This window comes from Ranitomeya variabilis, chromosome 6 (assembly GCF_051348905.1).
Source record: "Ranitomeya variabilis isolate aRanVar5 chromosome 6, aRanVar5.hap1, whole genome shotgun sequence".
In the NCBI taxonomy this organism is placed as follows: domain Eukaryota; kingdom Metazoa; phylum Chordata; class Amphibia; order Anura; family Dendrobatidae; genus Ranitomeya; species Ranitomeya variabilis.
In genome coordinates, this window is record NC_135237.1 from 26729334 (window position 1) to 26746624 (window position 17291).

At 47.8% G+C, this 17291-nt stretch overlaps 1 protein-coding gene across 1 annotated transcript in view; it reads left to right on the forward strand.

Moving 5' to 3' along the window:
* The window catches only part of THSD7A (thrombospondin type 1 domain containing 7A), a 479581-nt gene that overhangs the window by 357658 nt on the left and 104632 nt on the right, over positions 1-17291 (forward strand). Inside the window, exons 8-9 of the mRNA XM_077268105.1 lie at positions 11635-11790; positions 11974-12177. Coding sequence (XP_077124220.1) covers positions 11635-11790; positions 11974-12177 — 360 coding nt within the window. The remainder of the gene's footprint in view (positions 1-11634; positions 11791-11973; positions 12178-17291) is intronic.

Consider the following 17291-nt stretch of genomic DNA (forward strand, 5'->3'; position numbering starts at 1 on the left):
CCCATACACAGTACAGTTTACAGAGCAGGAACAGCACAGCCCCATACACTGTACAGTGTACAGAGCTGGAACAGCACAGCCCCATGCAAAGTACAGTGTACAGAGCTGGAACAGCACAGCCCCACACACAGAACATTGTACAGAGCTGGAACAGCTCAGCCCCATACAAAGTACAGTGTACAGAGCTGGAACAGCACAGCCCCATACACAGTGCAGTGTACAGAGCTGGAACAGCATAGCCCCATCCACAGTACAGTGTACAGAGCTGGAACAGCACAGCCCCATACACAGTACAGTGCACAGAGCTGGAACAGCACAGCCCCATACACAGTACAGAGCTGGAACAGCACAGCCCCATATACAGTACAGCGTACAGAGCTGGAGCAGCACAGCCCCATACACAGTACAGTGTACAGAGCTGGAACAGCACAGCCCCATATACAGTACAGTGTACAGAGCTGGAACAGCACTGCCCCACGCACAGTACAGTGTACAGAGCTGGGACAGCACAGTCCCATATACAGTACAGTGTACAGAGCTGGAACAGTACAGCCCCATACACAGTACAGTGTACAGAGCTGGAACAGCACAGCCCCATGCACAGTACAGTGTACAGAGCTGGAACAGCACAGCCCCATACATAGTACAGTGCACAGAGCTGGAACAGCACAGCCTTATGCACAGTACAGTGTACAGAGCTGGAACAGCACAGCCCCATGCACAGTACAGTGTACAGAGCTGGAACAGCACAGCCCCATACACAGTACAGTGTACAGTGCTGGAACAGCACAGCCCCATACACAGTACAATGCACAGAGCTGGAAAAGCACAGCCCCATACACAGTACAGTGTACAGATCTGGAACAGCACAGCTCCATACACAGTACAGTGCACAGAGCTGGAACAGAACAGCCCCATACACAGAACATTGTACAGAGCTGGAACAGCTCAGCCCCATACACAGTACAGTGTACAGAGCTGGAACAGCACAGCCCAATACACAGTGCAGTGTACAGAGCTGGAACAGCATAGCCCCATACACAGTACTGTGTACAGAGCTGGAACAGCACAGCCCCATACACAGTACAGTGTACAGAGATGGAACAGCACAGCACCATACACAGTACAGTGCACAGAGCTGGAACAGCACAGCCCCATACACAGTACAGTGTACAAAGCTGGAACAGCACAACACCATACACAGTACAGTGTACAGAGCTGGAACAGCACAGCCCCATGCACAGTGCAGTGTACAGAGCTGGAACAGCACAGCCCCATACACAGTACAGTGCACAGAGCTGGAACAACACAGCCCCATTCACAGTGCAGTGTGCAGAGCTGGAACAGCACAGCCCCATACACAGCACAGTGTACAGAGCTGGAACAGCACAGCTCCATACACAGTACATTGCACAGAGCTGGAACAGCACAGCCCCATATACAGTACAGTGTACAGAGCTGGAACAGCACAGCCCCATACACAGTATAGTGTACAGAGCTGGAACAGCACAGCCCCATATACAGTAAAGTGTACAGAGCTGGAACAGTGCAGCCCCATATACAGTGCAGTGTACAGAGCTGGAACAGCACAGCCCCATACACAGTATAGTGTACAGAGCTGGAACAGCACAGCACCATACACAGTACACTGTACAGAACTGGAACAGCACAGCCGCATACACAGTACACTGTACAGAGCTGGAACAGCACAGCCCCATACATATCACAGTGTACAGAGCTGGAACAGCACAGCCCCGTACACAGTACAGTGTATAGCGCTGGAACAGCACAGCCCCATACACAGGACAGTGTACAGAGCTAGAAAAGCACAGCCCCATACACAGTACAGTTTACAGAGCAGGAACAGCACAGCCCCATACACTGTACAGTGTACAGAGCTGGAACAGCACAGCCCCATGCAAAGTACAGTGTACAGAGCTGGAACAGCATAGCCCCACACACAGAACATTGTACAGAGCTGGAACAGCATAGCCCCATCCACAGTACAGTGTACAGAGCTGGAACAGCACAGCCCCATACACAGTACAGTGCACAGAGCTGGAACAGCACAGCCCCATACACAGTACAGAGCTGGAACAGCACAGCCCCATATACAGTACAGCGTACAGAGCTGGAACAGCACAGCCCCATACACAGTACAGTGTACAGAGCTGGAACAGCACAGCCCCATATACAGTACAGTGTACAGAGCTGGAACAGCACTGCCCCACGCACAGTACAGTGTACAAAGCTGGGACAGCACAGCCCCATATACAGTACAGTGTACAGAGCTGGAACAGTACAGCCCCATACACAGTACAGTGTACAGAGCTGGAACAGCACAGCCCCATGCACAGTACAGTGTGCAGAGCTGGAACAGCACAGCCCCATACACAGTACAGTGCACAGAGCTGGAACAGCACAGCCTTATGCACAGTACAGTGTACAGAGCTGGAACAGCACAGCCCCATGCACAGTACAGTGTACAGAGCTGGAACAGCACAGCCCCATACACAGTACAGTGTACAGTGCTGGAACAGCACAGCCCCATACACAGTACAATGCACAGAGCTGGAACAGCACAGCCCCATACACAGTACAGTGTACAGATCTGGAACAGCACAGCTCCATACACAGTACAGTGCACAGAGCAGGAACAGCACAGCCCATACACAGTACAGTGTACAGAGCTGGAACAGCACAGTCCCATACACAGTACAGTGTACAGAGTTGGAACAGCACAGCCCCATACACAGTACAGTGCACAGAGCTGGAACAGCACAGCCCCATACACAGTACAGAGCTGGAACAGCACAACCCCATATACAGGACAGCGTACAGAGCTGGAACAGCACAGCCCCATACACAGTACAGTGTACAGAGCTGGAACAGCACAGCCCCATATACAGTACAGTGTACAGAGCTGGAACAGCACAGCCCCACGCACAGTACAGTGTACAGAGCTGGAAAAGCACAGCCCCATATACAGTACAGTGTAGAGAGCTGGAACAGTACAGCCCCATACACAGTACAGTGTACAGAGCTGGAACAGCACAGCCCCATGCACAGTACAGTGTACAGAGCTGGAACAGCACAGCCCCATACACAGTACAGTGCACAGAGCTGGAACAGCACAGCCTTATACACTGTACAGTGTACAGAGCTGAAACAGCACAGCCCCATACACAGTACAGTGTACAGAGCTGGAACAGCACAGCCCCATACACAGTACAGTGTACAGAGCTGGAACAGCACAGCCCCATACACAGTACAATGCACAGAGCTGGAACAGCACAGCCCCATACACAGTACAGTGTACAGAGCTGGAACAGCACAGCCCCATACACAGTACAGTGCACAGAGCTGGAACAGCACAGCCCCATACACAGTACAGTGCACAGAGCTGGAACAGCACAGCCCCATACACAGTACAGTGTACAGATCTGGAACAGCACAGCCCCATACACAGTACAGTGCACAGAGCTGGAACAACACAGCCCCATACACAGTACAGTGTACAGAATTGGAACAGCACAGCCCCATAGACAGTACAGTGTACAGAGCTGGAACAGCACAGCCCCATACACAGTACAGTGCACAGAGCTGGAACAGCACATCCCCATACACAGTATAAGTGTACAGAGCTGGAACAGCACAGCCCCATATACAGTGCATTGTACAGAGCTGGAACAGCACAGCCCCATACACAGTAGAGTGCACAGAGCTGTAACAGCACAGCCCCATACACAGTACAGTGTACAGAGCTGGAACAGCACAGCTCCATACACAGTACAGTGTACAGAGCTGGGACAGCACTGCCTTATATACAGTACGGTTTACATAGCTGGAACAGCACAACCCCATACACAGTACAGTGTACAGAGCTGGAACAGCACAGCCCCATACACAGTACAGTATAAAGAGCTGGAACAGCACAGCCGCATACACAGTATAGTGTACAGAGCTGGAACAGCACTGCCTTATATACAGTATGGTGTACATAGCTGGAACAGCACAACCCCATACACAGCACAGTGTACAGAGCTGGAACAGCACAGCTCCATATACAGTACAGTGTACAGAGCTGGGAGAGCACTGCCTTATATACAGTATGGTGTACATAGCTGGAACAGCACAACCCCATACACAGTACAGAGTACAGAGCTGGAACAGCACAACCCCATACACAGTACAGTGTACAGAGCTGGAACAGCACAGCCTCATACACAGCACAGTGTACAGAGCTGGAACAGCACAGCCCCATACACAGCACAGTGAACAGAGCTGGAATAGTACAGCCCCATACACAGAACATTGTACAGAGCTGGAACAGCACAGCCTTATACACAGTACAGTGTGCAGAGCTGGAGCAACACAGCCCCATACATAGTACAGTGTACAGAGCTGGAACAGCACAGCCCCATAGATAGTACAGTGTATAGAGCTAGAACACCATAGCTCCATGCACAGTATAGTGTACAGAGCTGGAAAAGAACAGCCCCATGCACAGTAAAGTGTACAGAACTGGAACAGCACAGCCCCATAGATAGCACAGTGCACAGAGCTGGAACAGCACAGCCCCATACACAGTATAGTGTACAAAGCAGGAACAGAACAGCCACATGCACAGTACAGTTTACCGAGCTGGAACAGCATAGCTCCATATACAGTACTGTGTACATAGCTGGAACAGCACAACCCCATAAACAATACAGTGTACAAAGCAGGAACAGAACAGCGCCATACACAGTACAGTGTACAGAGCTGGAACAGCACAGCCCCATAAACAATACAGTGTACAGAGCTAGAACAGCACAGCCCCATACACAGTGCAGTGTACAGAGCTGGAACAGCATAGCCCCATACACAGTACAGTGCACAGAGCTGGAACAGCACAGCCCCATACACAGTACAGAGCTGGAACAGCACAGCCCCATATACAGTACAGCGTACAGAGCTGGAACAGCACAGCCCCATACACAGTACAGTGTACAGAGCTGGAACAGCACAGCCCCATATACAGTACAGTGTACAGAGCTGGAACAGCACTGCCCCACGCACAGTACAGTGTACAAAGCTGGGACAGCACAGCCCCATATACAGTACAGTGTACAGAGCTGGAACAGTACAGCCCCATACACAGTACAGTGTACAGAGCTGGAACAGCACAGCCCCATGCACAGTACAGTGTGCAGAGCTGGAACAGCACAGCCCCATACACAGTACAGTGCACAGAGCTGGAACAGCACAGCCTTATGCACAGTACAGTGTACAGAGCTGGAACAGCACAGCCCCATGCACAGTACAGTGTACAGAGCTGGAACAGCACAGCCCCATACACAGTACAGTGTACAGTGCTGGAACAGCACAGCCCCATACACAGTACAATGCACAGAGCTGGAACAGCACAGCCCCATACACAGTACAGTGTACAGATCTGGAACAGCACAGCTCCATACACAGTACAGTGCACAGAGCAGGAACAGCACAGCCCATACACAGTACAGTGTACAGAGCTGGAACAGCACAGTCCCATACACAGTACAGTGTACAGAGTTGGAACAGCACAGCCCCATACACAGTACAGTGCACAGAGCTGGAACAGCACAGCCCCATACACAGTACAGAGCTGGAACAGCACAACCCCATATACAGGACAGCGTACAGAGCTGGAACAGCACAGCCCCATACACAGTACAGTGTACAGAGCTGGAACAGCACAGCCCCATATACAGTACAGTGTACAGAGCTGGAACAGCACAGCCCCACGCACAGTACAGTGTACAGAGCTGGAACAGCACAGCCCCATATACAGTACAGTGTAGAGAGCTGGAACAGTACAGCCCCATACACAGTACAGTGTACAGAGCTGGAACAGCACAGCCCCATGCACAGTACAGTGTACAGAGCTGGAACAGCACAGCCCCATACACAGTACAGTGCACAGAGCTGGAACAGCACAGCCTTATACACTGTACAGTGTACAGAGCTGAAACAGCACAGCCCCATACACAGTACAGTGTACAGAGCTGGAACAGCACAGCCCCATACACAGTATAGTGTACAGAGCTGGAACAGCACAGCCCCATACACAGTACAATGCACAGAGCTGGAACAGCACAGCCCCATACACAGTACAGTGTACAGAGCTGGAACAGCACAGCCCCATACACAGTACAGTGCACAGAGCTGGAACAGCACAGCCCCATACACAGTACAGTGCACAGAGCTGGAACAGCACAGCCCCATACACAGTACAGTGTACAGATCTGGAACAGCACAGCCCCATACACAGTACAGTGCACAGAGCTGGAACAACACAGCCCCATACACAGTACAGTGTACAGAATTGGAACAGCACAGCCCCATAGACAATACAGTGTACAGAGCTGGAACAGCACAGCCCCATACACAGTACAGTGCACAGAGCTGGAACAGCACATCCCCATACACAGTATAAGTGTACAGAGCTGGAACAGCACAGCCCCATATACAGTGCATTGTACAGAGCTGGAACAGCACAGCCCCATACACAGTAGAGTGCACAGAGCTGTAACAGCACAGCCCCATACACAGTACAGTGTACAGAGCTGGAACAGCACAGCTCCATACACAGTACAGTGTACAGAGCTGGGACAGCACTGCCTTATATACAGTACGGTTTACATAGCTGGAACAGCACAACCCCATACACAGTACAGTGTACAGAGCTGGAACAGCACAGCCCCATACACAGTACAGTATAAAGAGCTGGAACAGCACAGCCGCATACACAGTATAGTGTACAGAGCTGGAACAGCACTGCCTTATATACAGTATGGTGTACATAGCTGGAACAGCACAACCCCATACACAGCACAGTGTACAGAGCTGGAACAGCACAGCTCCATATACAGTACAGTGTACAGAGCTGGGAGAGCACTGCCTTATATACAGTATGGTGTACATAGCTGGAACAGCACAACCCCATACACAGTACAGAGTACAGAGCTGGAACAGCACAACCCCATACACAGTACAGTGTACAGAGCTGGAACAGCACAGCCTCATACACAGCACAGTGTACAGAGCTGGAACAGCACAGCCCCATACACAGCACAGTGAACAGAGCTGGAATAGTACAGCCCCATACACAGAACATTGTACAGAGCTGGAACAGCACAGCCTTATACACAGTACAGTGTGCAGAGCTGGAGCAACACAGCCCCATACATAGTACAGTGTACAGAGCTGGAACAGCACAGCCCCATAGATAGTACAGTGTATAGAGCTAGAACACCATAGCTCCATGCACAGTATAGTGTACAGAGCTGGAAAAGAACAGCCCCATGCACAGTAAAGTGTACAGAACTGGAACAGCACAGCCCCATAGATAGCACAGTGCACAGAGCTGGAACAGCACAGCCCCATACACAGTATAGTGTACAAAGCAGGAACAGAACAGCCACATGCACAGTACAGTTTACCGAGCTGGAACAGCATAGCTCCATATACAGTACTGTGTACATAGCTGGAACAGCACAACCCCATAAACAATACAGTGTACAAAGCAGGAACAGAACAGCGCCATACACAGTACAGTGTACAGAGCTGGAACAGCACAGCCCCATAAACAATACAGTGTACAGAGCTAGAACAGCACAGCCCCATACACAGTGCAGTGTACAGAGCTGGAACAGCATAGCCCCATACACAGTACAGTGCACAGAGCTGGAACAGCACAGCCCCATACACAGTACAGAGCTGGAACAGCACAGCCCCATATACAGTACAGCGTACAGAGCTGGAACAGCACAGCCCCATACACAGTACAGTGTACAGAGCTGGAACAGCACAGCCCCATATACAGTACAGTGTACAGAGCTGGAACAGCACTGCCCCACGCACAGTACAGTGCACAAAGCTGGGACAGCACAGCCCCATATACAGTACAGTGTACAGAGCTGGAACAGTACAGCCCCATACACAGTACAGTGTACAGAGCTGGAACAGCACAGCCCCATGCACAGTACAGTGTGCAGAGCTGGAACAGCACAGCCCCATACACAGTATAGTGCACAGAGCTGGAACAGCACAGCCTTATGCACAGTACAGTGTACAGAGCTGGAACAGCACAGCCCCATGCACAGTACAGTGTACAGAGCTGGAACAGCACAGCCCCATACACAGTACAGTGTACAGTGCTGGAACAGCACAGCCCCATACACAGTACAATGCACAGAGCTGGAACAGCACAGCCCCATACACAGTACAGTGTACAGATCTGGAACAGCACAGCTCCATACACAGTACAGTGCACAGAGCAGGAACAGCACAGCCCATACACAGTACAGTGTACAGAGCTGGAACAGCACAGTCCCATACACAGTACAGTGTACAGAGTTGGAACAGCACAGCCCCATACACAGTACAGTGCACAGAGCTGGAACAGCACAGCCCCATACACAGTACAGAGCTGGAACAGCACAACCCCATATACAGGACAGCGTACAGAGCTGGAACAGCACAGCCCCATACACAGTACAGTGTACAGAGCTGGAACAGCACAGCCCCATATACAGTACAGTGTACAGAGCTGGAACAGCACAGCCCCACGCACAGTACAGTGTACAGAGCTGGAACAGCACAGCCCCATATACAGTACAGTGTAGAGAGCTGGAACAGTACAGCCCCATACACAGTACAGTGTACAGAGCTGGAACAGCACAGCCCCATGCACAGTACAGTGTACAGAGCTGGAACAGCACAGCCCCATACACAGTACAGTGCACAGAGCTGGAACAGCACAGCCTTATACACTGTACAGTGTACAGAGCTGAAACAGCACAGCCCCATACACAGTACAGTGTACAGAGCTGGAACAGCACAGCCCCATACACAGTACAGTGTACAGAGCTGGAACAGCACAGCCCCATACACAGTACAATGCACAGAGCTGGAACAGCACAGCCCCATACACAGTACAGTGTACAGAGCTGGAACAGCACAGCCCCATACACAGTACAGTGCACAGAGCTGGAACAGCACAGCCCCATACACAGTACAGTGCACAGAGCTGGAACAGCACAGCCCCATACACAGTACAGTGTACAGATCTGGAACAGCACAGCCCCATACACAGTACAGTGCACAGAGCTGGAACAACACAGCCCCATACACAGTACAGTGTACAGAATTGGAACAGCACAGCCCCATAGACAGTACAGTGTACAGAGCTGGAACAGCACAGCCCCATAGACAGTACAGTGCACAGAGCTGGAACAGCACATCCCCATACACAGTATAAGTGTACAGAGCTGGAACAGCACAGCCCCATATACAGTGCATTGTACAGAGCTGGAACAGCACAGCCCCATACACAGTAGAGTGCACAGAGCTGTAACAGCACAGCCCCATACACAGTACAGTGTACAGAGCTGGAACAGCACAGCTCCATACACAGTACAGTGTACAGAGCTGGGACAGCACTGCCTTATATACAGTACGGTTTACATAGCTGGAACAGCACAACCCCATACACAGTACAGTGTACAGAGCTGGAACAGCACAGCCCCATACACAGTACAGTATAAAGAGCTGGAACAGCACAGCCGCATACACAGTATAGTGTACAGAGCTGGAACAGCACTGCCTTATATACAGTATGGTGTACATAGCTGGAACAGCACAACCCCATACACAGCACAGTGTACAGAGCTGGAACAGCACAGCTCCATATACAGTACAGTGTACAGAGCTGGGAGAGCACTGCCTTATATACAGTATGGTGTACATAGCTGGAACAGCACAACCCCATACACAGTACAGAGTACAGAGCTGGAACAGCACAACCCCATACACAGTACAGTGTACAGAGCTGGAACAGCACAGCCTCATACACAGCACAGTGTACAGAGCTGGAACAGCACAGCCCCATACACAGCACAGTGAACAGAGCTGGAATAGTACAGCCCCATACACAGAACATTGTACAGAGCTGGAACAGCACAGCCTTATACACAGTACAGTGTGCAGAGCTGGAGCAACACAGCCCCATACATAGTACAGTGTACAGAGCTGGAACAGCACAGCCCCATAGATAGTACAGTGTATAGAGCTAGAACACCATAGCTCCATGCACAGTATAGTGTACAGAGCTGGAAAAGAACAGCCCCATGCACAGTAAAGTGTACAGAACTGGAACAGCACAGCCCCATAGATAGCACAGTGCACAGAGCTGGAACAGCACAGCCCCATACACAGTATAGTGTACAAAGCAGGAACAGAACAGCCACATGCACAGTACAGTTTACCGAGCTGGAACAGCATAGCTCCATATACAGTACTGTGTACATAGCTGGAACAGCACAACCCCATAAACAATACAGTGTACAAAGCAGGAACAGAACAGCGCCATACACAGTACAGTGTACAGAGCTGGAACAGCACAGCCCCATAAACAATACAGTGTACAGAGCTAGAACAGCACAGCCCCATAAACAATACATTGTACAGAGCTGGAACAGCACAGCCCCATAAACAGTACATTGTACAGAGCTGGAACAGCACAGCCCCATAAACAGGACAGTGTACAGAGCTGGAACAGCACAGCCCCATAAACAATACAGTGTAAAGACCTGGAACAGCACAGCCCTATACACACTACAGTTTACAGAGCTGGATCAGCCGAACCCCATACACAGTACAGTGTACAGAGCAGGAACATCACAGCTCTGTACACAGTACAATGTAAAGAGTTGGAACAGCACAGCCCCATAAACAATACAGTGTACAGAGCTGGAACAGCACAGCCCCATAAACAGTACAGTGTACAGAGCTGGAACAGCACAGCCCCATAAACAGTACAGTGTACAGAGCTGGAACAGCACTGCCCCATAAACAGTACAGTGTACAGAGCTGGAACAGCACTGCCCCATAAACAGTACAGTGTACAGAGCTGGAACAGCATAGCTCCATATACAGTACAGTGTACAGAGCTAGAACAGCACAGCCCCATAAACAGTACAGTGTAAAGACCTGGAACAGCACAGCCCTATACACACTACAGTTTACAGAGCTGGATCAGCAGAACCCCATACACAGTACAGTGTACAGAGCTGGAACAGCACAGCTCTATACACAGTACAATGTGTAAGAGTTGTTACAACACAGCCCCATACTGTACAGACCTGGAACATCTTAGTCCCATCCTCAGTACAATGTAGAGTTGGAGCAGAACAGCTTCATACACTGTGTAATGCACAGAGCTGGAATAGCCGAATAGAGGTTCTCTATTGAGGGTCAAAATGATTGCTCTATTATGACGCCACAATTTCTTACCAAGAACTGAAGTATTGTGCCTGTTTCTTCCTCCATAACCCATAATCTATAGTTTTGGGCAATTTTCAACAATCCTAACAAAGAAGTTCTTCTGAGGAAGATTCCTGTATAGGCTCTTGCCACCAAGTAGCAAGGTTGGTAAGACCAAACAGGGTTGTGGCCCCACTCATCAAGGGCTCCATAGTAACTGAAAGGGATGCCATTTCTTGAAGAAGCTCAAAGTTCACATATGATACATTGAGGACCTTCCACAACTCGGAAGGAAACATCTTAAAGAAAGTAATTGACATTTTCCTTTATACTTTCTTATGACAGCATCAAAACCAGTGGATAACAAGTTGTGCACTGACCCACCATTAAGTACCAGTCAGCTTTGCCATGTGCCATGCCCGATAGAGTGCGAGGTATCTGCGTGGTCAGCATGGGGACCATGTACATTTGAAAATTGTGATGACCAACAGAGCAAAAAGGGTAAGAACTCAAACCATGGGTTTAAACTCATCTCTCGTCATCTGCCATCTTCAAGAATATCTTCACGACATGTCTGATGTACATTGCTTTTTAAGATTTTACAGCAGATTATGCCACAAGACTTTATATTTCAATATTGTACTTGGTTATTTTGGTAAATTTTGGTTTCTGATCTTTACATAGGATTCAAGCTTCGGAAGCGTTACATCACTAATGAGCCCACTGGTGGGAATGGAAATTGTCCACATCTAGTGGAAGCCATTCCATGCGAAGAACCTTCATGTTATGACTGGAGACTGGACAAATTGGAAGAATGTATCCCTGACAATGGAAATAACTGCGGAAGCGGAACCCAAGTGCCCGTCGTCACATGTATCAACAGTGATGGTGAGTGGAACCGAGCCTTGGGTTTCCGTGCATAATTTCAACAAGATTTGTAATAGAGAGAGTGAAATATTCAAGGTCCTTAATCAAACTATCAGGGTGATTCCCAATCACATGGTTATCGCCACATTATTTGTAGGCTGCTTGGCAGTAATATTTAGGCACTGTTTGGCGGCATCCTTTGTGCATTGTCTGTGTACTGTTTGATAGAATTTTTGGACAATGGCTGTTTTTATGGTCTAATTATATAAAATTGTATGGTGCAGTTGTACGTGCATAGTATTGCGCTATTATCTTCCACTGCTTAACTTGAATGGTTCTTAGTGTTGGTTTAGGTGCTCTTTATTACTATTCTATTATTTATCTCTGTATGGTATTGGTTTTTAGGGACTTTGTCATATTACTATTTTTACTAACAGTTTCCGCTCTTCTGGGAATTATTTCTACAAGATTGTGGAGGGGTCTGTGGGAAATTTTGCTCCTTCATCCAGAAGAGCTTTTGCGAGGTCAGACCCTGATGTTGAGAGGAGGCAGGGCTCACAATCTCCATTATAGGAGGGGGTTGGGGTCCGGGCTCTGTGCGGCCGCTCATGTTCCCCCCATGTCTGTATGGACCTTGTGTACTGGGCACAGTCATGGAGGGGCAGTTTAAGGTCTTCCCCAAACTGTTCCCACAAAGCCGAAGCTACAATTGTCCACAATGTCTTGTGCTGAAGATTAAGATTTCCCATCACTGGAGCTGAGGGCCCGAGGCCGCCCCTGATAACAGCACATAGCATTATCTACCTCAACCATCTGTACAGGGGGCACAATGCAGTCAGGGGGGAACGTCCTCCTGGTGTCACCAAACCCAGACTCCTCCATCAGATAGAGAAGTGTGATCCATCACTGCACAGAACACGTCTCGACCAGAGTCCAGTGGTGGCGGCTTTACACCACTCCATCCAATGCTCGGCATTGTGCTTGGTGATGTACAGCTACATGCAGCTACTTGGCCATGAAGCTCCCGGCGGGGGAGCGGTGTTTGTGCTGACACCAGAGGTGGTCTGGACTCTGCAGTTATGGGGTCAGCAGAGCGGTGGTGACGTTTCTGTCTTTGGCTCCTCAGCACTCGGCCCCCGGCTCTGTAGTGTTACGGGGTCTCCACTTGGTGGCTGAGTTGCTGCGGTTTCTTCCCCTCCTCAATAATATCACTCACAGGTGATGGGGAAAGATTCAGGATGAAGAAATGTCATGGACGGACTTGTTCCCTCGGTTGCTCCTAATCCAGGACCGCGCTGGGATCAGTGAGCTCCGCACCACCGGCCGTTGTGCCACATGTTAGTAGAGTCAGGTACAGGGCTGGTATAGAGCAGCTGTTACATACGGTCACATGAATACATTGCTTACAATCCTCAGAGTAAATGATCACTATGAAATGACATTAATTAGCCCGGTATTTGACAAGCTTACAGTAACACTGTCTTCACCCAGATCCACCGCTCCGCTATTACCTGCCTTGTCACCCGTCCCATTCATAACATTCCTGATAGACGGGGAGCTGCGGTGTCACAGGCTCCGCTGATTAGCTTAATTGGTCAGAATACAAGTCTGGCTGAGAATATCACAGGCGACGAGTTTTGTGTTCTCCATTGTCAAGAAGATGCAGGAATTAATTATAATTGTAATGAGAACGAGCGCTGATCAGCAGACGTCGCGCCGCCACAATGACACAAACTTCACCGCAGTTTCCTGCAAATATGTAGAATTTAATAATTGGACGGGAACTCGCTTTGCTGCAGTATGTAAATGTATGCAAATGTGTTACGTTGCATCTGATTGCATCATCTTACCTTATGAGAATAATTATGCAAATGTAATCTGTGGGATAGGACTTGTCCTATTGAGCATAACCAAATTATATCTGCTCTTGGGAAAGCTGGGAGACCAATTAGATAGCCAGTGCAAAGATTTTCCAGATTCCTGAATTTCCTATTCATGCAGAGCATGGGAGCGGCAGAAAGCGTGCAGGGAGCGCGCGCTGTGTGTAACTGTGCAGGGAGAGGGAGGAGGGAGCAGGAGCTGCACTGTCATCTATTCTTCATTTTATCATAGAAGTCCAATGTGTCAGTGCTTGCTCCAGATAAGACAGATCATCCGAGGACTGCAACTTTGCTAAAAGAACTGCTGTAGGGGATCTCAGTTATCACTACGCATTAGAATTCAATGTAGCCATTGTATATAGGTCCTCAAGCACTCCTATAGGGGACATACTGTCCAGTATGTGCAGCTAGAACATAGCCATTCATAAAGGGTATCTTTATGGATATCCTATGTAAATTGAACAACATAAGAACATTTTATAAATAGGCATACACCCAGGTAGATAGATCGGCACACTTGGCTGCACATAGTGGTAGACACAGGAACGCTGTCTCTTTAAATCTCACGCTGGTTTATTAAAAGTACTGCATAAACCAGTGCAACAATAGAAAAAACAAGCCCGGCCTTCCTGGCCTAAAAGGAAAACAAACATAACGTATGGCACAGTCCTTGTTGCTACCGGAATCCGCCCGCTTCAGAAACAAACAACAAAAGGTTCAGCTTTCCTTAACTTGAAACCATAGCTCCAGAGCTTGCACCTCCAGGCCCACCCCACACCGAATGCTCTAGAAGGCTGGGTATTTATCCATCAACCTAGCCCTAAACATGGCTGATTAACCCCTTTTAGGACTTCGTGTGCTGGAGCATTTTCCTAGGTTACTATCACTGAAGTTAATACACTTATTTAAAACATACCTCACCTCCGTTACTTTGTCAGTGACTTTGTCACAATAGATATATGATATAGAGAGATGGTGGAATAGATGATTGATAAATAGATAAATATTATTTCAAATGAAAGCCACAGAACCCCTGGCAAAACGGATCAAATATCCAAATGTACAAAGAGGCAGTGCTTTTATCAATATTAGTGATTGATTTTTTTTAGAATGTTATATTTTTATTTTTTGTTTTTACTCATATTAGGTGTTACTTGTGCCTTTTATGGACAAATAGATAAATAAGAAGGAGATATATAGGAGATAGTGTGTGTGTGTGTGTGTGTATATATATATATGTATATATATATATATATATATATATATATATATATGTATGTATATATACAGTACAGACCAAAAGTTTGGACACACCTTCTCATTTAAAGATTTTTCTGTATTTTCATGACTATGAAAATTGTACATTCACACTGAAGGCATCAAAACTATGAATTAACACATGTGGAATTATATACTTAACAAAAAAGTGTGAAACAACTGAAATTATGTCTTATATTCTAGGTTCTTCAAAGTAGCCACCTTTTGCTTTGATGACTGCTTTGCACACTCTTGGCATTCTCTTGATGAGCTTCAAGAGGTAGTCTTCCAATGGTCTTCCAATAATCTTGAAGGAGTTCCCAGAGATGCTTAGCACTTGTTGGCCTTTTGCCTTCACTCTGCGGTCCAGCTCACTCCAAACCATATCGATTGGGTTCAGGTCTGGTGACTGTGGAGGCCAGGTCATCTGGCGTAGCACCCCATCACTCTCCTTCTTGGTCAAATAGCCCTTACACAGCCTGGAGGTGTGTTTGAGGTCATTGTCCTGTTGAAAAATAAATGATGGTCCAACTAAACGCAAACCGGATGGAATAGCATGCCGCTGCAAGATGCTGTGGTAGCCATGCTGGTTCAGTATGCCTTCAATTTTGAATAAATCCCCAACAGTGTCACCAGCAAAGTACCCCCGCACCATCACACCTCCTCCTCCATGCTTCACGGTGGGAACCAGGCATGTAGAGTCCATCCGTTCACCTTTTCTGCCTTGCACAAAGACACGGTGGTTGGAACCAAAGATCTCAAATTTGGACTCATCAGACCAAAGCACAGATTTCCGCTGGTCTAATGTCCATTCCTTGTGTTCTTTAGCCCAAACAAGTCTCTTCTGCTTGTTGCTTGTCCTTAGCAGTGGTTTCCTATCAGCTATTTTACCATGAAGGCCTGCTGCACAAAGTCTCCTCTTAACAGTTGTTGTAGAGATGTGTCTGCTGCTAGAACTCTGTGTGGCATTCACCTGGTCTCTAATCTGAGCTGCTGTTAACCTGCGATTTCGGAGGCTGGTGACTCGGATAAAATTATCCTCAGAAGCAGAGGTGACTCTTGGTCTTCCTTTCCTGGGGCGGTCCTCATGTGAGTCAGTTTCTTTGTAGTGCTTGATGGTTTTTGCCACTGCACTTGGGGACACTTTCAAAGTTTTCCCAATATTTCAGACTGACTGACCTTCATTTCTTAAAGTAATGATGGCCACTTGTTTTTCTTTGCTTAGCTGCTTTTTTTTTGCCATAATACAAATTCTAACAGTCTATTCAGTAGGACTATCAGCTGTGTATCCACCAGACTTCTGCACAACACAACTGATGGTCCCAACCCCATTTATAAGGCAAGAAATCCCACTTATTAAACCTGACAGGGCACACCTGTGAAGTGAAAACCATTCCCGGTGACTACCTCTTGAAGCTCATCAAGAGAATGCCAAGAGTGTGCAAAGCAGTCATCAAAGCAAAAGGTGGCTACTTTGAAGAGCCTAGAATATAAGACATAATTTCAGTTGTTTCACACTTTTTTATTAAGTATATAATTCCACATGTGTTAATCATAGCTTTGATGCCTTCAGTGTGAATTTACAATTTTCATGGTCATGAAAATACAGAAAAATCTTTAAACGAGAAGGTGTGTCCAAACTTTTGGTCTGTACTGTGTATGTGTGTATATATATATATATATATATATATATATATATATATATATATATATATATATATATATATAATTAAATATATATATATATGTATATATATATATATATATATATATATATATATATATATATACTAGATGGTGGCCCGATTCTAACGCATCGGGTATTCTAGAATATGCATGTCCACGTAGTATATTGCCCAGTCACGTAGTATAATGCTCCATGCAGTTATGGCACAGCCACGCAGTACATTGCGCATCCAACGCAGTACATTGCGCAGCCAACGCAGTACATTGCGCAGCCCACGTAGTACATTGCGCAGCCCACGTAGTATATTGCGC